Source organism: Schistocerca serialis, chromosome 2 (assembly GCF_023864345.2).
Source record: "Schistocerca serialis cubense isolate TAMUIC-IGC-003099 chromosome 2, iqSchSeri2.2, whole genome shotgun sequence".
Classification (NCBI taxonomy): Eukaryota; Metazoa; Arthropoda; class Insecta; order Orthoptera; family Acrididae; genus Schistocerca; species Schistocerca serialis.
The window spans coordinates 1,127,685,078-1,127,711,912 of record NC_064639.1 but is presented as its reverse complement, the minus strand read 5'-3'; the positions used below and the strand labels follow the sequence as shown (position 1 = coordinate 1,127,711,912).

General features: G+C 39.3%; 1 protein-coding gene across 2 annotated transcripts in view; it reads left to right on the top strand.

Moving 5' to 3' along the window:
- LOC126458578 (casein kinase I) overlaps positions 1 to 24,173 on the top strand; it is a 105,958-nt gene extending 81,785 nt beyond the window's left edge. Inside the window, exons 8-10 of one of the 2 annotated variants that reach the window (XM_050095710.1) lie at positions 137 to 344; positions 20,836 to 20,977; positions 23,320 to 24,173. In XM_050095710.1, the coding sequence (XP_049951667.1) occupies positions 137 to 344; positions 20,836 to 20,977; positions 23,320 to 23,470 (501 nt within the window). In that variant the 3' untranslated portion in view covers positions 23,471 to 24,173. The other variant, XM_050095711.1, reaches the window with a different exon arrangement.
- The last annotated feature ends 2,662 nt before the right edge of the window (positions 24,174 to 26,835 follow it).

Genomic DNA, 26,835 nt, shown 5'->3' with positions numbered 1-26,835 from the left:
AGTACCTAAAGGAAACCTAGAGAGTTGGTTCTTAAAGAACTTAATTAGTTTCTTCAGTTAAAAGTAAAATAAGTTATGCTACTTAGTTGTGTTAGGAAAGTACTTTTGATACATGTCAAATATTGCTTTTGTGTAGGGAGGATCTAGACATGGAGGACCAGAAGAACAGCAACGTGAGCGACGTTTTACATCGAGAACAGCTCAAGGTGCTACAGGTCCTGCTGTATGTACAGGGGCTGCAGCAGGAGTTGGTGCTACTAGCCGTCGCACTCAGACACCATTCGATACAGTCAATACTCCCCCAGGCAATGCTCCTCCAGTTACCACAGCAAATCCTACAACTGGTGAGCGTCATCTACTGCCACTAAGTAATTCATTTGTGAAAATCTAATATATTTTCTCTTACTACAATTCTGAAAGTTTCTCAGTACTTTGAGTGATAAGGCATTTTTTGTTCAGGCTCTTCTGTGCCTTTGTGATAGTGAATGTCGATTCTAAATACCACATATATCAGCCTTTGAGTGTTACTTTTGGCTTTATTTCTGTAGATTCAAGGATTTGTGACACCTTTTTTTTATCATTACTTTATTTCCATAAGAATTTTATATGTGACAGATAGTACATTATTACAACAATCACAAGCAAAAATCTCTGTCGTACCATTATATAATCTATCTGATACCTTCTAGTATCTCCAGGATTCTTCCATGTATACAACCTTCTTTTATGATTCTTGAACCAAGTGTTAGCTATGATTAAGTTATGCTCTGTGCAAAATTCTACCAGACGGCTTCCTCTTTCATTTCTCTCCTCCAATCCATATTCACCCACTATGTTTCCTTCTCTCCCTTTTCCTACTCTCGAATTCCAGTCCCCCATGACTATTAAATTTTCGTCTCCCTTCACTACCTGAATAATTTCTTTTATCTCATCATACAGTTCATCAATTTCTTCATCTGCAGAGCTAGTTGGCATATAAACTTGTACTACTGTAGTAGGCATGGGCTTCGTGTCTATCTTGGCCACAATAATGCGTTCACTATGCTCTTTGTAATAGCTTACCCACACTCCTATTTTTTTTATTCATTATTAAACCTACTTCTGCATTACCCGTATTTGATTCTGTATTTATAACCCTGTATTCACCTGACCAGAAGTCTTGTTCCTCCTGCCACCGAACTTCACTAATTCCCACTATATCTAACTTCAACCTATCCATTTCCCTTCTTAAATTTTCTAACCTACCTGCCTGATTAAGGGATCTGACATTCCATGCTCCGATCCGTAGAACGCCAGTTTTCTTTCTCCTGATAACGACATCCTCTTGAGTAGTCCCTGCCCGAAGATCCGAATGGGGGACTATTTTACCTCCGGAATATTTTACCCAAGAGGACGCTATCATCATTTAACCATACAGTAAAGCTGCATGCCCTCGGGAAAAATTACGGCTGTAGTTTCCCTTGCTTTCAGCCGTTCGCAATACCAGCACAGCAAGGCCGTTTTGGTTAGTGTTGCAAGGCCAGATCAGTCAATCATCCAGACTGTTGCCCCTGCAATTACTGAAAAGGCTGCTGCCTCCTTCAGGAACCACACGTTTGTCTGGCCTCTCAACAGATACCCCTCTGATGTGGTTGCACCTACGGTACGGGCATCTGTATCGCTGAGGCACGCAAGCCTACCCACCAACGGCAAGGTCCATGGTTCATGGGGGTAGGACTGTTATGTTATGACGGTGGACTATTTGAACATCATCTGTGAGGAAACGTACATAATTAAACAAACTGTTATGTTATGGTTTGTTTAATTATGTACGCTTCCTCACAGATGATGTTCAAACAGTCCACTGTCATCTTCAATGCATGTTGCCGCTCTTGTAGACAGGTGTTGTGTTGCCGATCAGAGCTCAGTTTTGCATTCCTTTACCTAGGCCAAGCATATAACATATGAGTGAGAAGTTCCTCTCTTGTGTCCATTCTGCACTGGTAGACGTTGTTCTTCAGACACCCCCACAAACAGTAATCCAGTGGGGTAAAATCGGGTGACCTCGGTGGCCAAGCAGACTCCACGGAGACCGATCCAACAACCAGGATACGTTGTGTTGAGATACTGTGTCACTGGCTGTACAGAATGTGTAGGAGCTCCGTCATGCTGAAAGTACATATGAGCTCATGTTGCCAAAGGGATATCCTCCACGTATTTTGGTAACACATTTTGAAGAAACTCAAGATACAGTGTCCCAGTAAGATGGTTATCTAAAACGACTGGACTGATGAGTTGGTCTTCAATAATACCGCACCATACGTTGACTGAGAAATGTCGTTGAAAATTCGTTTCCACAGTAGTGTGCACATTTTCACTTGCCCATACATGAGAGTTGTGCATGTTGTTGATTACGTTGCAGGTAAATGTTGATTCGTCAGTGAAAAGAGTACGTGGAATTAATCGCTCATTGGCAGTAATGTATTGACAGAATTCTTGCTGGGTGGCAGCATCTCCTTCTTGCAGATGTACACTCATGTTTGTGGAATACCAAGTTGGGCAGCAATTCTTCTAGAGCTAGTAGTAGAGTTACAGTCCACTGCTTGAAGAATGTTCTCAACTTCATTAAGAGTTTGTTGTACAGGATTTTCAAAGACATTTACACTGGGAATTATACCATGCTTACGCAATCCGTGAAACACCTTGCTATCTGGCACTCTGCGATTCAGAAATCGTTGTTGGTATTCTTGCACAGCAGCTCTGGAATTCCCATTGGAAATACCATAGACAAACACCGCGTCTGCATACTCTGCATGTGAGAAGATCCGTGGCATTTTCACTACAACAAGCACTGTTGGACTGAGACTTGAGGTAACCAACTGCACCATGTGCAAGTGAAGTGCATACTGACACAGTTAGTAAGGATGACACTACATGTTTCCTGTTCCTAGTTGTTTTCATTGATTTACCCAGAAATGGTTCAGAAAAAGGCATATGTTTATTAGGAGTTTTTCTGTTTAGAATCACCACTAGCATGACTCCTCAAAGCATGTACTTTTCCTCCTGACTCGTCCTGTATAATCTGAAGGGGATGAATTATCGCAATGAACTGAAGTATGAGATGTCACAAGAAGCTAACAGTGCAGCCCCGTGAAGTTTCTCAGCATCAGTCGCAGCCACACTGAACAGATAATGACGCAGACTGTCAAGCAAATGTAGTTTGATTTTCTGTCTACAAAGTAAACATGGTGAAAACATAAATAATGTGAAAGGGCATGAATTATCCTACAGAACTTCCGTATCAGGTGTTGCTAAATGCAAACAATGCAGCGAAATACTTGCAGTTTCTCAGCAATACTCACTGTCATCTGGAACAGAAACTATCAGAGATCTGACCATCTTCACTAGGAACTGTTCACTTCAAAACTACATATCTTGAAATGTATTTGTCCAGTGTTAATACAATTTTAATAGAACAATGGAAATTCCAGGTAGGAATATCAACAGTGTAAGAAAAGATAGATTGCTACTTACAGTTTTAAAAGACACGTTAAGGTGCAGACAGGCACAACTAAGACACGTACATAAATCTTTTGGCCACAGGCTTCATCAGCAAAAGAGAAACAAACACCATTCATACACACAAGCAAGCATACCTTGTGCACATGTGACCACCAATCCTGAAATGCTGGAAATTGAAGTCATGTGTGTATGAATGGTGTGTGTTTCTCTTTTTCTGATGAAGGCTGTGGCCAAAAGCTTGATGTAAGTGTCATTTACTTGTGCCTGTCAGCAACTTAATGTGTCTTCTTTACAGTAAGTAGCAATATAACATTTCCTACGTTGTTAAGATTTTAATAGGTTATAGGCTCACATATTGGTAGTACAAATCTCAAGTTACAGAATTTTCCTGTCACAAATGAAAAAGTTCATATCATTTTTCTAAATTAATTTTTTCTCAGCCCACAATAAACCTATAACAGAAAGGTTGGATTGGTTTTGGAGTTCTCTTTCAAGGTTATCATAAACTGCAACCACTGTAATGGCACAATGTTATAATGATTTTATAAAGGTTACTTAATTGGATAGCAGCTGCGACAGGGTTAATTTCGCATGTGATGAGTTTGATTTCGGCTGCACTGCCATTGTGGGAAAAGAAATAGTATTGCAGAGTATAAATTTATTCATGTAAATTTGGGGAGCTGAAGCAAACCAGTTGGGTAGAAGAGGCACTTTTTCCTGATGTTCTTATAAAGATCGATTATACAAGGGATGCGACATATTAGAATTCTTCTGAATAATTGCATGATTTATGAGCATCTTTTTGTTTGACTTAATAGTATCATCTAATGATGGGATTCTGCATACTAGTTTTATCATTTAAGTTTAATGAGGGTCCATAAATGCCAATGTTTATCTTGTTATTGTCAGGTGGGCGGGTAAGCAGGCAAACAGGCAGACTGATTATTGCCATACCTGTGTAACGTGCCCAATGTTTGTTAATGCAGTATATGGTTGTCTGCATTTTTTAATCTGCATTTTCAACTAGTCTGAGTTATTTACAAGTATTGTCCATCAAAAGTAAAACATTCGAAAGCTCTTCTCTCTCTCTCTCTCTCTCTCTCTCTCTCTCTTTTGAGTGGACTCTTTCCAATTTGAAAGTTGTCCTGAAGTAACAAATAACGTGGATGCCCTATTATATTTAAATTTCATAACTACAGCAGTACCATAAGCGGTATGTGTCAAACGGCAAGGTAAACAGACTATAATTTTTATGCAGCCACCAAATTACAATACTGAAATATGTGTTTAATCCAACTATTTTCACGTGTCACAATGTATTATTGTAAGCAACATCATAAGAAAACTGGACCACCACTGTCACAATATTAGTTACAGATTCAGTTAAGATATTGAAGAAATATATGATGAGAAAAAAGAAATTATTCAGATGGTTAAGGGAGACGAAAATTTTTGTAGGGGGGGATTGGAATTCAATAGTAGGAAAAGGAAGAAAAGGTAAAATTTATAGGTGCAAGTGAACTGGGGGAAAGGAGTGAAAGAGGAAGCTGCCTGGTAGACATTTGCACAGAGCGTAACATAATCATAGCTAACACTTGGTTTGTGTGTCATGAAAGGAGCTTGTGTATGTGGAAGCGACCTGGGGACGACATTGGAAGGTTTCAGATGGCAAGACAGATATTCTGGAACCAGATTTTAAAGTGTAAGACATTTACAGGAGCAGATGTGGATTCTGACCACAACTAATTGGTTATGAACTGCAGATTAAAACCTAAGAACTTGCAATAATGTAGGAGACTAAGGAGATGGGACCTTGATAAGTTGCAAGCATCTGAGGTGGTTGAGAATTTTAGAGACAGGATTAGGCAACAATCAACTAGAACAAGGTAAAGAACTACAGTAGAAGACAAATGGGTAGCTTTGAGAGATAAAATAGTGAAGACAGCAAAGGATCAAATAGATAAAAAGACAAGGCTTGGTAGAAAACCTTGGACAACAATGAATATTGAATGTAATTGATGGAAGGAGAAAATACAAAAATGCAGAAGATGAAGCAGGCAAAAGAGAATACAAATGTCTAAGAAATGAGATTAATAGGGAGTGCAAAATGGCTAAGCGGAAATGGCTAGAGGACAAATGTAAAGATTTAGAAGCATATTTCACTAGCGGAAAAATAGATACCACATACGGGAAAGTGAGAGGTTTTTGGAGAGAAGAGAAGCAGCAGTATGAATATCAAGAGCTCAGATGGAAAACCATTCCTCTGAAATCCTGAATGTATCAGTGATAAAATTCAGGGAGCTAGAGATTATTTACAACTTGTACAGAAACCAGACAGCAGTTAAAGAGTTGAAGGGCGGAGAGGAAAGCAGTGGTTGAGAATGGAGTGAGACAGCCTCGTAGCGTACCCCTGATGTTATTCAGTCTGTACATCGAGCAAGCAATCAAAGAAACCAAAGAAAATTTTGGAATAGGGATTCAAGTCCAGGGAAAAGGAATAAAAACTTTAGAGATTTGCTGATGACATTCTAAGTCTGTCAGAAAGCAAAGGACTTGGAAGTGTGGTTGAACAGATTGGACAGTTTCTTGAAAGGAGGATATATGATGAACATTAGCAAAGACCAATCAAGGATGGTGGAATGTAGTCAAATAAAATTAGGTGATGCTGAGGGAATGAGAAACTTAAAGTAGGGGATGAGCTTTATTTGGGCAGTAAAATAACCAATAGCCAAGTAAAATGTAAACTAGTCTTGGCAGAAAAATGTTTCTGAATAAGAGAACATTGTTAACATTGAATATGGATTTAAGCATTTGTATGGAAAAAAAACATGGACAATAAACAGTTTAGACAATAAAAGAATATTAGCTTTTGAGATGTGGTGCTACATAATAATGCTTAAGTTTAGATGGTTAGATGTAACAAATGAGGAGGTACTGAATAGAACTGAGGAGAAAAGAAATTTATGGCATAACCTGACTAGAAGAAGGGATTGGTTGATTGCACACATTGAGACATCAAGTGATCACCAATTTAGTATTGGCAGTGAGCCTTGAGCAGCCGCTGGTGAAGTATAAGTGCAGCAGCAGTGCAGTAGCAAGTCACATTTATAGCTTTCATATTTGTTTTGTAGTTTGATTCTTAATTTCTTTCCGAGTGTTTGTGTGCTTGCATATTTAATTACACAAAATCCTTGTGTATTCTCGTATTTGAGAGGAGTTATATTGCTTATTGATAATTGTAAAGTATAAATTCGCGGAGTCGTTAGTCAGTTGTTTGTTTGGACAGTCGGTGCTTTCTGTTTATTTCGTAGAATCAGTTACCAGCAGACAGAGGCCAGTGCAGTTTCATCTGTGCTTGCAGAGTGAAGTGTGCGAGCAGCAGTAGCAGAAACTAGTTGAATATTCAGTTTTTTGTATTAGTTACGCAGGTTTAATTCAAATTACTTTGTGTGTTTGTGTGCTTGCGTGGTGAAATTTTTTGGATCTTTGCGTATTTTCGAATTAGAAGGGGGTAGTATCAAATTTTAATAACAATAGAGTGTAACATCGCGTAGTTGGTTGTCATTTGTACTAAGACAGGGGTAGGTTCGCATTGTAATATCTGTATAGTGGCGTAGTCGTGGTCATTTGATTGCTTAGTTCGTAAGTAATTGTTCATATATCGTAGCTCAATCTGGTGCTGGTGACGCAACTGTGCAGTCGAATATTGCTATTTTATTTGTCACAACTCTATACATCCAGATATAGCAGTAGGATGGATAGGGTGTGTGCGGGCGCAGGAGGAACTGGCCGCAGTTCGCGAGCAGCTGAGCGTGCTGTTGGCCACGGTCAGCTGCCTTCAGGCTGCTGCCTTGGGGTGCAGCGACAGCGGAGGGTCTGGTGCGTCGCTTGAGTCACCCCAGGTGTTGCTTACTGCATCCGCTGACACAGCCGCCAAGGCACTTTCTAGTGTACCTGGCGCGTTGGGGCCGCCCTCACCTCAGGGTGAGTGGCGGACTGCAATGCGTTCGCGTCGCTCAAGGCAGAGGGTCAATGTGGAGGCTGGCTGCCCTCGCCCGTTCATCCTGTCAGTCGGCAGGTGGCCGCTCCTTCTGCGGGGCCCGACCAGACACACGGGGACAAAGGCTTACTGGTTATTGGGAGCTCCAACGTGAGGCGGGTGATGGAGCCCCTTAGGGAAATAGCATACAGGGCTGGAAAGAATTCCAACATGCACTCGGTTTGTCTGCCGGGGGCCTCATTCGAGATATGGAGGCGGCCTTCCCTGCGGCTATCGATCATATGGGGTGCAGTCGTCTGCAAGTAGTTGCTCACGTCGGCACCAATGATGCCTGTCGCTTGGGTTCTGAGGCAATCCTCAGTTCGTACAGGCGGCTGGCGGATTTGGTGAAGACCGCTGGCCTTGCACGCGGGGTGCAAGCAGAGCTCTCTATTTGCAGCATCATTCCCAGAGTGGATCAAGGTCCTTTGGTTTGGAGCTAAGTGGAGGGTCTCAACCAGAGGCGTCGTCGACTCTGTGATGGTCTTGGCTGCAGATTTCTAGACTTGCGCTGTTGGGTGGGGAATTGTAAGACGCCCCTAGATAGGTCAGGGGTGCACTTCACAAAGGAAGCGGCTACTCGGGTAGCAGAGTACTTGTGGTGTGCACATGGGGGTTTTTTAGGCTAGGCAGTAGTGTGAGGTGTCCTGATGAACACTCACCACTCGACGTGCAGGCAGGGAAATCAGGACGTGCTCAGTGTAAAGACACTTCAGCTATCAAGATATAAGCAGTAAATTTTCAGAGTGTTCAGAATAAAGTTCCTGAATTTACTGCCCTCCAGGAAGCGTTTGGCGCGCAAATTATTCTCGGGACTGAGACCTGACTGAACCCTGAGATAGGAAGTTCTGAAATATTTAGTGAGGGTTGAAACGTGTATCGGAAAGACAGATTAGACACCGTAGGAAGTGGTGTCTTCATTGCAGTTGACAAAAAATATTGTGTCCACTGCGGTCGAAGTAGAGTGTGATTGTGAAGTTATCTGGACACGTTTTACAGGGCTAGGAGAAATTAAGTTAATTGTTGGGTGTTATTACTGTTCACCAGGTTCCACCGTGACAGTCCTAGAATCATTCAAAGGGAGTCTACACTTTGTATCGCAGAAGTACCCGGATCATGCTATATTAGTCAGAGGCGACTTCAACCTACATAGTATAGACTGGGATGTCTATGGATTCATTACGGGTGATACAGACAAGCCATCATGTGAATTACTTTTGAACACATCCAAAAACTGTGTTGAGCAGCTAAATCGACAGCCAACGCGTAATGGAAATATTTTAGATCTGGTAGCCACGAACAGACCAGACCTCATCGACAGTGTCAGTGTTGAGACAGGGATTAGTGGTCATGATGTTGTCATTATGACTATGGTTACGAAAGTTAAAAAGTTGGTCAAGAAGGCTAGGAGAGTATTCTTACTAGAAAGAGCAGATAAGTAGTTGTTAGCATCCCACTTAGTAAATGAATTGACTTCTTTTACTTCCGGTACGATGGACATGGAAGAATTATGGGCAAATTTTAAACACATTGTAAATCACGCATTGGAGAAGTATGTGCCCAAAAAGTGGGTTACGGATGGAAAAGACCCACTGTAGTTTAACAGCACACTTCGGAGAATGCTCAGGAAGCAAAGACAGTTGCATTCGCGGTACAAGAAAGATCGGGAGAATGAGGACAGGCAAAAGTTAGTAAAGATTTGTGCTGCTGTAAAAAGAGCGATGCGCGAAGCATACAACCACTACCACCGTCATACCTTAGCAAAAGATCTTGCTAAAAACCCAAGGAAATTCTGGTCTTACGTAAGATCGGTAAGTGGGTCGAAGGCTTCCATCCAGTCACTCACTAATCTACATGGCCTGACAACGGAAGACAGCAAAACAAAAGCTGAAATTTTAAATTTAGCATTTGAGAAATCTTTCACGCAGGAGGATCGTACAAACATACCGCCATTTGAGTCTCGTACAGATTCCCATATGGAGGACATAATGATAGACATCCCTGGGGTTGTGAAGCAGCTGAATGGGTTGAAAATAAATAAATCGCCAGGTCCTGATGAGATTCCAATTTGGTTTTACAGAGAGTACCCCTTACTTAGCTTGCATTTATCACGAATCTGTTGCCCAACGTAAAGTTCCGAGCGACTGGAAAAAAGCGCAGGTGACACCTGTATATAAGAAGGGTAGAAGGACGGATCATCAAAATTACAGACCAATATCCTTAACATTGGTTTGTTGCAGGATTCTCGAACATATTCTCAGTTCGAATATAATGAATTTCCTTGAGACAGAGAAGTTGCTGTCCATGCATCAGCACGGCTTTAGAAAGCATCGCTCCTGCGTAACTCAACTTGCCCTTTTTTCACATGATATCTTGCGAACCATGGATGAAGGGTATCAGATGGATGCCCTATTCCTTTACTTCCGGAAAGCATTTAACTCGGTGCCCCACTGCAGACTCCTAACTAAGGTACAAGCATATGGGATTGGTTCCCAAATATGTGAGTGGCTCGAAGACTTCTTAAGTAATAGAACCCAGTATGTTGTCCTTGATGGTGAGTGTTCATCGGAGGTGAGGGTATCATCTGGAGTGCCCCAAAGAAGTGTGGTAGGTCCGATGTGGTTTTCTATTTTACTTCCGCAAACTTACATTTTGCGGAAAGACCACAAAGATAAGATAAGAGAGATTAGGGCTCGTACAGATGCATATAGGCAGTCATTTTTCCCTCGTTCTGTCTGGGAGTGGAACAGGAATAGAAGATGCTAGTTGTGGTACGAGGTACCCTCCACCACGCACCGTATGGTGGATTGCGGAGTAAGGATGTAAATGTAAATGTAGGGTGAGAGGGGGCATGGTAAAAATTGTAGACGGGGCACAAGAGACGAATATAGTAAGTAGACTCAGAAGGGTGTAAGTAGATGTCTGCTTGTGTCTGTATATGTGTGGATGGATATGTGTGTGTGTGCGAGTGTATACCCGTCCTTTTTCCCCCTAAGGTAAGTCTTTCCGCTCCCGGAATTGGAATCACTCCTTACCCTCACCCTTAAAACCCACTTCCTTTCGTCTTTCCCTCTCCTTCCCTCTTTCCTGATGAGGCAACAGTTTGTTGCGAAAGCTTGAATTTTGTGTGTTTGTTTGTGTGTCTATCGAACTGCCAGCGCTTTTGTTCGGTAAGTCACCTAATCTTTGTTTTTTTTATATATATATATCATCATCATCAGTTATCTGCTATATTAGCAGGTCCTTTGCCTCTCCATTTTCTGCGATCCATTGCTTCCTTCTTAAGGCTGCTGTATGTTGTACCGTCCATCATGTCATCCAGTATCTGGAATCTCTTCCTTCCTCGCTTCCTTTTCCCTTCTACATAACCTTCTAAAACTGTTTTTATCAGTCCGTCATTCTTTCTTAATATATGCCCAATCCAATTTCTTTTTCTTCTCTTTATTACATCTAGTAACTGCCTTTTCTCTCTCACTCTTCTCAGTACCTCTTCATTTTTTACTCTGTCCATCCAACTTATTCCTTCCATCTTCCGCCATGTCCAGATCTCAAAAGCCTCCAGCCTTTCTCTGTCTTTTTTCCTCATAGTCCATGTTTCAGCGCCATATAGAAGAACACTCCATACAAGACATTTTATGAGTCTCTTTCTGAGTTCTCTGTCCATACCGCTGCAGAAGATTCTCCTTTTCTTATAAAACGCCTCTTTTGCCATTGCTATCCTTGTTTTAATTTCTGTGGTGCACTTCCAGTCGGTGTCTATCCTGCTTCCAAGATACTTAAAATTTTGCACCTATTCTAGTTTTTCTCCATTCAGCACAATTTTTAGTTCCTTATTTCCTCCTATTGCCAATACTTTTGTTTTATTTGTGTTAATTTTCATTCCATATTTTTTTCCGTTGGTTGCAATGGTGTCCACCAAATCCTGTAATTCTTTTTCCCCTGTGGCTAGAAGGACCATGTCATCAGCAAATCTCAAGCACCCTACTCTTCTTCCTCCAATTTCTACTCCTTTGTCATCTAATGAGCATTGGTCAATCATATTTTCCAAGTACAGGTTGAAAAGAGTAGGTGATAAACAGCATCCTTGTCTTACTCCTTTCCCTAGTCTTATCCAGTTTGTACTTTCTCCTCTCACTTTAATTGAAACTTTTTGATTAAGGTACAATGAGTTTATAAGTCTTCTGGTTTTCCAGTCCACTCTCTTTTCCCTCATAATAGTCGCCAGCTTGTCCCAAACCACATTGTCAAATGCCTTTTCTAAATCGATGAAGCACATATATAGGTCTCTTCCTTTTTCAATAAACCTTTCTCCTAAGATTCGTAAGAGCCCTATTGCATCTCTGGTGCCCGTATTCCGTCTAAAGCCAAACTGCTCCTCGCCGAGATTCTCCTCTATTACTTTTTCAAGTCTTTTATTAATTATTCTTAACATCACTTTGGCTGCATGTGAAATGAGGCTGATTGTCCTGTGCTCGCTGCATTTCTTGGTTCCTTGTTTTTTCGGCAATGGAATCATTACTGTTGTCAAAAAGTCCTCAGGCCATTCACCACTGTCATATATTTTATTACATAACCTCAATATTTCTCTTATTCCATTGTGGTTCAAGCATTTTAGTATTTCTCCTGGTATTGTATCTGTACCTACTGCTTTGCCATTTTTCATTGCAGCAATAGCAGACTTTACTTCTTCCATTATGATGGTCGGTCCTTTCTCTTCATCACTTACACTGTTGTGTGATTCAAGTTCCAGAGTTTCTGGTTTGCTATTTGTGTCATATAGCTCTTTTATATATTCTTCCCATCTCTGGAGGACATCGTCACGATCTTTATACACTACCTCATCGTCTTTACTCAAAATTTCCATAGTAGCACTTCCTGCTCTGTTTTGTTCCCATGTCATAGTCTTTACTCTGTTGTATAGTAAGTCGTATCTTCCTTTCCTGTCCAGTTCTTCAATTTCATCACATTCCTCTTTTAGCCATTTTTTCCTAGCCTGCTCTGTTTCTCTTCGCAGTTCGTTATTTAACCTTCGGTATATCTTTCTTGCATCTTCAGTGTTCTTGTTTTTCAATTTTCTTCTCTCCTCCATCTTGGAAATCATTTCTTGTGTGACCCATGGTTTTTGTGACCTTTTCCCTTTTACATATCCTATATTTTGCTGTCCTGCTTTAATGATTCCTTCTTTCAGCATATTCCAGTACTCGTTGGCATTATCAGGTGCTTCTTTGTCTCGTAATGTGTTTAGGAAGTCCCGAGACAGCATTTCTGTAATTTGTTCTTTGTTGGACCTTATCTTCTCTAGATCCCATTTCTTCACCATTGTCGCCTTTTTCAGTTTTTTCATTCTTATTTCTATTTCTGCCATAAGTAAGTTGTGGTCACTATTAATATCTGCACCTGGTAATGTGTGCACCTTCTTGATTCCATTCCTGTATCTTTCTTCTACCAGTATAAAATCGATTTGGTTTCTATATTTATCCCCTGGTGATTTCCAAGTGTAGAGCCTCCTCTTATGGTTCTTGAACCATGTGTTTGCCACTATCAGCTGCCTTTCCCTGCAGAAGTCAATTAACCATTCACCTCTGTCATTTCTCTTTCCAAGACCATGACTGCCTACTATGTTTCCCTCTTTCCCTTCTCCCACAATGGCGTTCCAGTCTCCCATTACTATTTTGCAGCATTTTTTATTTTCGTCCATTATTCTCTCTATTACATTGTACGTTTCCTCTACAATTTGGTCATCATGTTCTGAAGTTGGCATATACACCTGGACAATCAGTAAATCTTTTTGTGCTCCTTTCAGCCTTACACCAATAACCCGGTCATTTGCATAGTCTACATATTCCACACATTTAGCCAATTCCTTTGTCATAATCATTCCTACTCCATTAATTCCTTTTACTTCTCCTCCTGAGTAGTAGAATACATATTCATCTGACTGCAACTCTCCATGTCCATTCCATCTTACTTCAGCAACTCCTACGAGGTCCATATGATTCTTTTCCATCTCTCTTTTAAGGTTTTCTAGTTTTCCTGCTTGTAGCAGAGTTCTGACATTCCAGGTACCAATTCTCGTTTTGATTTTTTGCCTCCTTTCAAGTTGTCCCCCCCGGAGATCCGAATGGGGGACTATTTTACCTCCGGACACTGATTTAACATGAGAGGAAGCCATTTTTTGTGCATAAAATGGAGACTGCATTATGCAGGGAAGATAATCTGCAGTGGTATTCCGTTGCCTTCCGCAGTTCTGGAGGCCGCCCCTAACATGGGCCTTTTGCAGCCGCCCGCTCCGGGTGAGACGCTGCATGAGAAGTATAGGTTGGAAAATGAAAGACCCCTAGCCCTCGAAACCTAATAGCGTCAGGGTCGGAAAAGAACAAGAGCTGGCCGAGGGTGGCCAGATAGGAAAGATAAGAGTGAGGAGCCTGGCATAAGTAAGTGGAAGCAATGCCAGGACTCAGCTCGGGGCCCCGTGGTCGCCAGCCACGTATCACTAGGTGTGACTCCCTGAGGTGATATTGATATATATATATATATATATATATATATATATATATATATATATATATATATATATATATAATAGAGGGAAACATTCCACGTGGGAAAAATATATCTAAAAAGAAAGATGATGAAACTTACCAAACAAAAGCGCTGGCAGGTCGATAGACACACAAACATACACACAAAATTCTAGCTAGAATTTTGTGTGTATGTTTGTGTTTGTTTGTGTGTCTATCGACTTGCCTCATCAGGAAAGCGGGAAGGACGAAAGGATGTGGGTTTTAAGGGAGAGGGTAAGAAGTCATTCCAATCCCGGGAGCAGAAAGACTTACCTTAGGGGGGAAAAAAGGACAGGTATACACTCGCGCGCGCACACACACACATCTCCATCCGCACATACATACGCACAATATATATGTTACATTTTTATTATTGAAAAAGAACACCTAACTCGATTACTTACATGACATAAAAAGAAACATACTGTAAATTACTGGCGTTACTCATCATTATTCACTAATGTCATCGTTACTGGAATCATCGGAAGAGTCTACATCAGAAATAGATTCATTTCCTCCTCCCCTGCCACCCTCTGTGTCGTTCAAGAGCACGTCATCTTCACTGCCATCCAGAGTATTTGAAATACAGCATTTCTTGAATGATTTTACGGTCATTGGTGCTTCAGCGCATTTCCAGGCAGCCGAAACCCAGTGCGCAATAATGTAGGGTGCAGCACATTTAATTGTTCCTGTCCGAGTCAGTTCATGGTTTAGTTTACAAAACCATTTTTCATACTGTTCCTGAACGTAACCTTTGAAAGGCTTAGTTATACTAACGTCCAGGGGTTGTAATACAAAAGTCATTCCTCCAGCAGGAATAACAACAAGGTCACTGGGTAGTCTGTGGAGCTTCTTTTGTATGTCGTCAGTGAGATGACCACGAAATGCATATCAGCGCACACTCTGCTGCAGAGTGAAAATCTCATTCTGGAAACATCACCCAGGCTGTGGCTAAGCCATGTCTCCGCAATATCCTCTCTTTCAGGAGTGCTAGTTCTGCAAGGTTCGCAGGAGAGCTTCTGTAAAGTTTGGAAGGTAGGAGACGAGGTACTGGCCGAAGTAAAGCTGTGAGGACGTGGCATGAGTCGTGCTTGGGTACCTCAGTTGGCAGAGCACTTGCCCGCGATAGGCAAAGGTCCCGAGTTCAAGTCTCGCTCCGGCACGCAGTTTTAATCTGCCAGGAAGTTTCATATCAGCGCACACTCTGCTGCAGAGTGAAAATCTCATTCTGGACAAATCATTGTTGTTTGCTTGGAAAGCTCACCAGGAAGGAGTTCCCACGTTTCTGAGCCAGTCAGGTATTAAATTTTCAGCCGTCCATCCCTTCTCTTGATTCTGAACAATGACATCATTAGGGAATAGCTTTTCATTTTTTGGTGTCTTGGAGCTTGTTTTTCACTTGAAGATGAAAAAAGGGGGAAGTTTGTTCCCGACTGCTGATTGCCAGCATTACTGTTACACGCTGTTTCCACATCCAAATGTTTTGATGGTAACTTCTTTTGTTTCCTTCTCATCAGTCATGAAATTGCGTGGCATATCAAACTAAATTGGAGTCTCATTAGCATTGCCTGTTTGGCCCATCGAAAAATTCTTCTATTTCCGAAGTGTGATAACATACCGCTTAAATTCTTGAAGTTTCTTCTGAAGCTTTTGGCATACTGTTGTACGGCGTCACAGAGATAAATTCACTCATCTCATAAAGCGATCAACCCATCTGGCTAGCCTTAAACTCTTGCTTCAGTATATTAATAGCTGCAGCCACCTCTTTTGCTTTTTTTATTATGGTGTCACTGGTCTCAGATTGCCCATTCTTCCTCCTTACTTGGGCAAATTCCAAAAGATTTACTTCAACATCAGGATGTCTTCCTTTGCGAGGTCCAGTGAATTTCTTTCTAGTAGTGGTAGCTGCAAATAATCCCAGTTTCTGTTTCTTCCATAAGCGAACATTACTCTCCGCTACATTGAACTATCTTCCAGCCAATCTGTTAGCATATTTTTCAGGATAAAGAATTACTTCATGTTTGAAAGTAGCTTCAAATATTCTTCTCTGCTTGCCTTCCATTTCGTGACTGCCTGATGCAAACACGATGTGAAGTACTGTAGTAGGCCAACAATAATGAAATGAGGTTGAAAAGTACAACAATGTGTTGTAATGTGAGGGACAGTACCTAAATTTCAATGAAACGAGAAAAAAAGGACAAGTTTTATTTGAACCGAAGACTAAAGAAAGTTTCCTCTTGTGGCAGTAATGGATTTTGTTCCGACACCAGTGAACAGAATTCAGAACTGGAAATATGTACCAGCTCTTTTTAACTCGATAGCGTCTGATTTGCGTCTACCTTTCTTTAATTCACAGATACTATACCTATATTTCCTTGCTAGAGTTTAATAAATGTTTTGCTACTTCAGATCATGTAGGGTAAGAAATACCAGTTAATGGTTCAAGTTTTACTCGAATCTAATGCTCCACTGAATCTTATGCACACTCCAGTTTTGAGTACTTCGTATGATAAAAAGAAATGTGCACTAAATTCCAATAAATATGGTATACTCTCTGAAAGAAAGGTGTTAACCTATAACATTTTTGGTTCAACACGAAATCTTTGAGCCTATAGTTTAATCCCTCTCTTGGTTTTTTTATCAGTTTTATGAAAAAGAAAGTTGCTATTCACCATATAGCGGAAATACTGAGTCACAGATGGGAACAACAAATAGACTGTCACAAATAAAGCTTTTGGCCAGGAAGGCCTTTGGAAAAAAATAGACAACTCACATGCACATGCACTCATGCAAACACAACTGAAACACACATGACTGCAGTCTCAGGAAACAGGCCATTAATCTTTGCTTTTTTTACAATTTATAAAATGTGGAAGTCAGTGTGTGTGGCAAAGTCTGTTAATTGTAGCGTGTGAAAGCAATTCAAAAACGTGAATAACGTTAACACATAACATACATATATCTGCAGAATCTATTGACCGTAAGTAACACCTTTAAGTGGAACTTATATGGTAGGTATTTCATGAAACTGTACCTCATTTAGTGCTTATTTGCTGTCATTTTCTTTCTATCTTGCCACAGATACGCAAAAAGCCTCACAAAGCTACAGCAACAAAAAACCCTGAAAACAAAGGAAACCTTCTGATGATGAGCTGCTAGGCAGCTTGAAACCGGTTAAGGATTATTGAAATACATCTATTTAAAAAGGCGACCGGTTCTGGTAATTTCTGAAAACCTCAGCATCCCATAATATTCATACTACCATTAATACTTAGCATAGTCTCAACACCACCTTTTTCACAATAGACCACACAGAATGAAATGGCAAAGTGATTACCACACTGGAATCAATTTTGGAAAGACACCAGTTCCAATTCTCACCTGGCCACCCAGATACCTGTTATCCGTGATTTCCGTAAATCACTTAAGATAAAGGCCGGCATGGATCCTTTGAAAGGACAGGGCTAATTTCCTTCCCCATAGCTCATCAATCCAAGCATACAGTCTTTATCTGATGGCCTCATTGACGACGGAGCTTTAAGCTATAATCTATCTTGCTTAGCTTCCTAATAGAACAGTGTTCAGTATTACCCTTCAAACCTTCCATTTTCTCAGTCCAAAAGCAGATGCTAAATACCCTCATTATTTCTCCACAACTTACACAATAAGAAAATAATTGTCACTGTTCCTCTCCTGAATGACAGTTACCACCTACTCTCTTAACACCACCTAAGGATTAGTCTCATCCTGCTGTCAAACATACCCCTTCTACACACCGTGTTGAAATTTTACGTACAAACAAAATGGATTCAATCACTTCGTAATGTTGTTACCTGTCAATAAAAATTGATTAGATCTCAGAAATACTCTGAAAATTAGCTACCAGTCATAAACCTGGAGATTGGTTTGGACAGTTATATTACTTGACTAGCCACTGTAATGTTGATCATCATACGCCCTCAGCTTATTTCAGGCAGTTATGGGGGAACTTTTAGGTTAAACATTGGAAAATCCAGGATGGAATGTAACAATATTATGAAAAGGAAAGTTGCTACTCACCATATAGAGGAGATGCTGAGTCACAGATTGGTACAACAAAAAGACTCCCACAATTAAAGCTTTCAGCCATAAGGCCTTCATCAACCACACACACACACACACACACACACACACACACACACACACACACACACACGAGCACAAACGCAACTCACACACACTACTGCATTCGCAGGCAACTGAAACCACACTGCGAGCAGCAGCACCAGTGTATGATGGGAGTGGTGACTGGGTGGAGGTAAGGAGAAGGCTGGGGTGGGAAGGGGGACTGTTTGACACACCCACCATACTATCCCTCCCCCTCCCCGCCCCAGTCTCCTCCTTACCCCCACCCAGTCGCCAGTCTCATCATGCACTGGTGCTGCTGCTCACAGTGTGGTTTCAGTTTTCTGAGACTGCAGGTGTGTGTGTGTGTGTGTGTGTGTGTGTGTGTGTGTGTGTGTGTGTTGTTGACGAAGACCCTATGCCCTATGGCTGCAAGCTCTAATTGTGAGAGTCTTTTTGTTGTGCCTGTCTGTGACTCAGCATCTCCCCTATATGGTGAGTAGCAACTTTCCTTTTCATAATATTAGAACTTTAATGTTGGAATATAGGACATGGTAAACACAACTTAATTTACAATGTAATTTTTATGTATGTATGTATGTATATATAACCTCCAGAATGTTATCTAGTTAAGATAATTTTTTTTTTTTTTTTAATGTTTGTTTCCTGTAACAAAGGAAAGCTTTTACTCCCCTTTCTGATGTTTATACGTACACTGAAGAAATGAACACAGTTTAGCTGTTGACATGTGTAATACTCTAAAAAGTGAACTAAAGATCTGGCAATAGCGGTAGCTAACATATTCAGTTGAATTGGTACAGCTATGCTGTAGTTGAAAGTAGTGCATGTTATTACTCTAAGTTGCAAGCATGGGAAGTGGTCACAAAAAATGCCGTTCCTATTAGTGGAATTAAATTTATTGTTGAAAAAATGAGAAATCAGTGACAGTGCAGACAGAAAAGGTAACAAAATGGGCAAGCAATTTTAAAGTTGAGTAATCAGTGGTGTGTAAATTACAGCAGGAAGAACATGATTGGAGTCAAATGGAACTGAAGTATTTACTCCAAAGAAAAAGTAACAAAGAGTGCACAATAAATATGGCATTGGCACTTTTGGTAAATGTGTTGTTAGGCAATATTTTCTGTGGTATTGCGAACAGTAAAAGGAAATACCAACTTTTCAAGAACTTAACAGCCTGTGTTACACAGAGCTTGACTTTGTGATTAGCAAAGAAACTCTGATAGGGGAGGGCAGCGGATAAGAGATGGGTATCGACAATCAGACTAAACATTGGTGTTGTTTGGGTGCCATCAATCTCACTGTAAAGCTTTTCATCCTGGTGGGCCTCCCTTCAGGATATATTGTTTTTGGAAACCTGAAATGATACATTTACTTACTATCAGTTAAAATTGCCTTACATTGATTAAAATGGGCACAATATTTGAAACAGTTTGATAGTAAAGTGTGTAAAGTGCCAAGCTATTATGCTGAATGACGTGGGTATGATCCCTGTGTGATGGAACTTTTTTATTCTTGGTCTACTTTTACTTTTGGTAACAGCTCGAAACCACCATTATGTTGGTTACAAAATAGACAACAGAGTGAGGAAAAGCAATTGATTTCGTATTTAATATGTAGCAGCCACATGCAAATTTATATATTATATTGAGATTTATTACTTTTACAGTGATGGCCGTTGTAGAAACTCTAGTAGCATAAATTATTCTTGTTCCATAAGCATTGTATGAAGGATACCTTGCCACAAAAGTCTTTCATTTTCAATAAAGTTAAGGGGGAAACTAAAACCAGTGCCATTTTAACGGATGGTAAGTAAATTCATCTCGTCTGCTTTTGGAGGATGATATCCCCTGTATAAAGACCTCCCAAGCTGAATGTCTTTAAAATGAGATAGCTGGGACCTTAACTAAACCACCATTCAGTCTGTTCTTCAGTCCCCTTCCCCAGCCTCTGTCCTCCCCTTGTGAGAAAAACTGTTACATGAAATTTGTTTTTATAGGGTGCCAAAATAAATGAGTTACAATGTATGAATGAGGAAACATAGTTTCGTAAAAGACAAACTACATTAGATTTTAAAGAAAGGGAAAAAGTGGCCAGTATGATTTATTTAGACAAAATTCAGTTTTATACATATTATGCTGTGAATAGATGATGGCACAGTGGTAGTGACCAAGAAAAATTGTCAAATAAAAGTGTCGGCCCACATTTCTACACAGTACATTGACATACAGACATCTAATCTGTAACAGTGCTCAACTTGTAAGAAGAGTACAGTTTTAGTCCTTCTATCTGTTTCTCTAGCCTTAGATGACAATGCTGCCACCATGGCCAGGCTTGCCAGGTAACACTATTATCAGAATGTTGACAAAGGGATCTGATGTTGTTATGCCCACACCCAGGCATCATTGTTAGGTGCAGGTTTTCACTGTATCCTCAATAGGTATGTACAATGAAAAAGACTGCATTGGTGTGCATGCACATGCATAAAATTGGACCCGTGTTTAATGTTGGCACACTGACATTCATAATGTACATGATGCATTGTTCATATTTGATACATAATAAATCTAGTAGATATTAGAACTGTTTTTTTTTTACTTATGTTTCTAGCATCTCCCCGAGGGCGTGCTGGTGAGGTACAGGAAAGAAGAGTTAGTATGCGGTTACATAGAAGTGCCACCGGTGGAGCACCAAATGTTTCCACATCAGACCTGACAAATACACGCAATCCTGATGTGTCTAAGCAGACCAAGTGAGTACCATAATTGGTGCTGCATACAGCCACTAATGGCTTCAAATCGTTTGTTTCACGCTAATGTGGCTCTTGTGTGTGTTTGTTTTGGAAGCGCCAACGTGGCTCAGATGGCTCCACCAGTGCCAACGGGGCTGAGCCCCGGGGGAGGAGGGGCCGCAGGGGGGGGAGGAGGCTCTGCTCATAGAGGGAGCTTGTCCAAGGATAGCATCGTGCGACATACCAAGAAATGAAAGATTGGTGTTATTGATACTAAAACTGTGATCAAAAAGCCATTGTATTGAGTCAAACAGTTGTCTGCTCCCTCAATAAATGCTTTGATTATTCAGTATGACAGTCTGAACTGAAAGGTATGAATTCCTCTCATGGGGTTTGGGAGCATATGCTGGAGGTGGATGTGTTGGAAGTTGAGCCTGTGAGTACAAGCAGCTCTCAGTTGTGTTGCCTATGTGATGTCTGTGAAGTTTGATAACTATCATCTGGAGGAATATTACATCAATATGTGCACTGTGTTGGTAAAAAAACTGATTAAATCAACAGAATTATTAGTAAAAAGATTACTGGAAAAATACCCACTTTGGGTGAAGGTTGTCTACAAGAAATATGTTTAAAAAGACTTTAAAAAAAATTACCCACCTTGCATTTTATAAGAAACATGCCTTTGTAATTTTAAATGTGAATTTTGGCAAAATCAATTGTGTATTGCAATTTCTGCGAGAGAATGGAGCTGTTGTGTAAGGAGAATGAGTCTGCTGTCAGGACATCTCTCTCTCTCTCTCTCTCTCTCTCTCTCTCTCTCTCTCATGAGCGATTGTGTGCCTGCGTGTGTAAAGAGTGGTGTGTGTGTGTGTGTGTGTGTGTGTGTGTGTGTGTGTCCAAAGTTGTCTTATGTTTTGTTTCATACACATATGAAGCAGCTGATATCTCATACAGAAATGAAATATGGTTTAATGTTTTTATATAGAGATATTTTATTCTTTAATTAAACTAGTCATTCACTCCCTTCATGTTATTTGACTTCTGTGCAGCAGAGAGAAATTTAATGAGCCAAGCTGTCTGTGGTTTTCTGTGGCTGACATCTAAATAACAGAATTTTTGTAATGTGATTTCCACTAGTTCTTGTTGTTCAGAAGCACCAGAAAACAAAGAAACCATCTTTTTTCCAGTTACCTAGAGTCAGACACATGGACATAGCGATATTGAAATATAATTCCTAATTTTTATTTATATTCTAGAGATTGTGTTTTGTTTAATTGTTTATAAAAAATTTTGTATGTGATATATTTTAATTAGTGTTCTACACAATTATTTTGTATTTTTGCATTGCAGAAGCAATGTTCATAACATTTCCTAGCACCAGTTCTGTGTTTTAAGTTACAGAGAAAATTTTGTATACTAGAATAGTTATCCGTGTAATGAATGATGTGAAACTTCCCCTTGCTCTTAGGTATTATTGCCTTTGCTACAAAAATTACAGTTCAATTGCCTGTAACAGATGGAATGTATTTATCCAAGCTATTTTCAGAATTGCTTATTATAAGGAACAATAACAATTTTGCACTAACTACATTGTAAGACTGATTCCTGATACAGTGGTGTTGTTGTAGAAATTTGGTTTTAATAATGGAAAATTGTTTGAATAGGTGTGTATATAAATTAAAATTTGTATGTATTGTGTGCTTTGTAAATTGTTCATGTTATATGTATTGCCTTCGAGAACATAGAAAATGCTAGTTATATCATTTAGACAGTGTGGTTGTTGGATGTTGAAAAATAATTCTGCAAAAAGAACTTCTTAGGTTATTCCCTTATTTACAAAATAAATTCTGCAACCAATCATTTAAAAACTGTTGTGAGAACAGTTTCAGATTTAAATGTCCTGTGTGTGTGTGTGTGTGTGTGTGTGTGTGTGTGTGTGTGTGTGTGTGTGTGTGCGCGCGCGCGCACGCACATTTGTGCGCACTCTGTTATAATACATTTTCGGTGTGGCCTGCAGATATTTCTTTTTCCTCCAAATAGAAAAGGAGTACTAGAACTATGCACTAAAATTAATTTGGTTCCAAACTGGAGCCTGGTGATTCTGGCTTGACATTTACACAATAACCTTAAGATTCTGACCAAAGACTTCATTCCTTAGAGAACAGAGAATTTAAAATACGGCACCCTTCATTTACATACATGTGTATTGTGTGGAGCCTGTGGTTTTGTAAAAATTTCATTATGTTTAACACTGTCAAAAATGGTAACTAGTCCCTCATATTTCATAAAGTGTATTGACTCATTCTGTGTATGGGAACAAACTACTCTGGCTTTTTAATACTTCTGGTTTTTTTTTGTGGAAGCTCGAGCCCTTGGAAGTGGAATGTGCTGTATTATCACCTGTATGCAAAGGTGTTCGCGACAGGGGCACTTGCACTCCCCCCTTCCCTCCTCGAATCTGGGATACAGAGTTTTTACTCATATATTGAGTGGATACCCAATTCTCTGGGATAGAATAAGGTTTGTGTATCACCTATAAAATTTGATTCTTATGGCATGATATCTCAAAACTGACCACCTCATTTATAAAAGAAATGCTGATTTTTAGAGTCTGCTTGTAAAAATTTCAGTGAATACCCATGTCTGTAAGTGACTGATATGGACATTTCATCACACATTAAGAGAGATGTTTATATTTAAGTTACACTGAAGCAAGCAATGAGTCAAAAATTGTGTATTTGCGTAGCTAAATCTGTGCAATTGCTTGTTAGTTTTCCAGTGTCAAAAGTTGTTACACTTCAGCATCATTACATTTTCATAAAGAAATAAGATTGAAATGCCTCATGCACTTCTGTTAGTTATAAAAGGAATTTAAATTTTCCTTCAATAGGACAGTATCTATTATGAAAGAGAAAATTTGGCAGAAAAATGAGAACTTGTGAGACAGGCAATAAACTACACAGACTGTTGAAGAAAGATCCCTCAGTCTTATTTGATGTTTCACTTTGCAGCTTTTTAAGAACTGCAGCATTTTCTTAGAATGTATTCTGCCTACCCAGTCATCACCATCAAAATCTCTTAAATGTATTCGGAGTTACAACTGCAGCAGAATCTTGCAACAGTTATAATTAAAATCACATTACTCTCTCTCATGACTAATTTCTTGGTCTATACTTCTTTACCATCGAAATTATCTCTCAGATTTTATCAGTATTTTATATCAGTATGGTGTTTATTGGTCTGTTTTCAGCTGCCATTTAAGAATAAATAAAATTCTTTCAGTCATCTTCACTGCAATACTTTCTTCTGCATATCTTTTACGATGCAGTGTTCTTGAAATTGTTGATAATTACATTAATATAATGAAATATCTGGTATGTTAACTTAATTTAACGTATTGAATATGTAATTTCTAATTACTTGTGACCTCCTCCTCCTATGCCAAAAAATAAAATGTTGGCTATTGATCTTTTTCCTGAAATTTTTGTAAGTTGTTGTAAACTGCTTATTTCTGTTATGTTGGTGGTAAAAATACTGAAATCCAGTTGATACTAGTGATGTCTATTGAGACAGCTGTTTGACTGCAATCTGACACACAGATTATTTGTTCAGCACATAATTGTAGAAAAATATCTTTTTGCCCAATTAGATAATTCTGTGTACCTGCCACTGTTTACAACAGTGAATGGATCATGCAGCCCACATGTGGCATTTCATCACATGTACCATTTTTAAGAGAGTTACAGGTCTTTAAGCAAGAAATGATAGTGAACACACTCTCAGCTAAACATAGGGCTTTTTGACTTCGCTTTGAGATTTTTTTAAAGTCTACTAGTCAGTATAAAGTGCACTCACTTCAGTGAGAAATATCTCCAACTTATTGCTTTAAAATTATGATTTTCATAAATTGTGAGCAAACAATTTTCATCTTTCTGCAGACTCCACCTAAAATTCCCACTTAGTTATCAAATATTCATTTGCTCAAGTCATTAATATTCAAAACACCTAACTGATGATTAAACATAATGTTAAAGTGGATGTCTGTAATTGTCTGATTTTTTGGGGTTTGGTAGCGTGTTTTTTGGGTGTCTAGTCAGATTTATATAAAGTTGAATCATCAGCTTGACTGGATACCCAAAAGTGTTTTGCCTGTTAACTCATATTGACATTCATTATTTAGATCAGGGGTAGTCAACTTTGTTTACCTACTGCCAACTTCTGTATCTCTATTGATTGTAAAATTTTCTAGCTGCCCACCACTTCGACAGTAATGTTGATTTATGTAATAGACAAGTAACTTTATTTTGTAAGATTTATAAAGCAGAGTTAAAGCATGTAATAATAATTACTTACCAAATATTTTATCCCAAAATTTTAAGAAAACCTAATGAAAATGTTTTTAAAAATCATACCACCCATCATGAAAGCTGTAACGCCCACTAGTGGATGGTAGAGACTAGGTTGACTACCACTGAGTTAGACAGTACTGTGCAAAGACTGTCACAGTGGAAGTAATCTATTATTATTTTCCTCTGTCCATGTAAGTAGTACTGTACAATAACTCCAATTCTGGACTGATTTGCAACAAATGTTGTCAACAGTAGTTTTATTTGGATAATTTCATGTTAAAAAAAGGGTTTCAAAAATCATTGTATTAAAATGCATACATGGGAATTTCAGCACTGCTGTATCAGTGGTACGTTTTGTAGTAATATCACCTGATAAATACAGGCAGATGAATGTTAGCTAACAGTTTACAGTTCAATTTGAAATCAAAACTAGGTACAAACTTCATATTCTTCACATGTAAGATTAATGTTTTGGAGGTGGAAATTTGTCCTACTGAGGTCATGTTTAATGAGAATAAAAAATAATCTCCCATGCCATGGCTGTTAGCCATAAATTCAGTGCACGTTCTAAGGTATTCAGATTAGTGAATTAAAGATGACAACTCTTCAATGTAATCACTGGCCTTCATATATAAATGCCTTCATTGCAATAATGAGCTGCCTAAAAATTGGTGCATCAGTAGTATATATATATCCCAGAGCATTAGTCACTGATTCATAGAATTTTAAAGTGACATGTAGCATCAAGAACATCACCAGATGTCTTACTCTGATTTCAACTAGAGGCTTTTGAAACCACAGCTAAACATTTTACTTTTTTTGCCACTTACGAGAAACTTGTTGTCAGTGATCAGTCTGGTCACAGTTTATTCAATCATCTTACAAACTGATGCTGAACATTAACTGGAAGTGCTGAGATGTTTGAGTGACACGGCCCCATAAAGAAGAAGAGAGATTTAATAGTTGCACCTGATTAATGTGGTTTGGAATGAGTTAAAGTACTGAATTTCCTCACACATAAAAGGAAATTGCCCTTGCCTATCGAAACGATTTTGATGAAAACATAAATACAATCTTAGGTTGGAATATAATGACCTAACATGAATAAAATATCTGTGTGACTGCTGATTAACATAGTCAGTTTCAGGTACATATGTAGCTTAATGTGAGAATGTCAAGGAAATGTGTGGGAGTTTTATAATTTTTAAGTACAGTATTTAATTAACTGTTCTTCAGCTGAAAAAAGACAAACTTTTGCACTGACAACTGACTGTCAGACAAAAGACAAAGATTTTGAGAAAATTGATTCATATGTTCTTAAGCATCTTCTTAACAAAAATATTACCCCAAATTTGCTGATGTTACTATCCTTTTCAGTTACTGGGCAAGGTAAGAGTAGCTTCTAAGCTGGACATCATTCTCAGCTAAAAACTTTTACTGCTACAGATGTCACCTCTGCATTCCATGCTGAGGGCAAATTTTGTTATGACTGTACTGTTCGCCAAATGCTGTGCCTGTGGTGAGAGATGG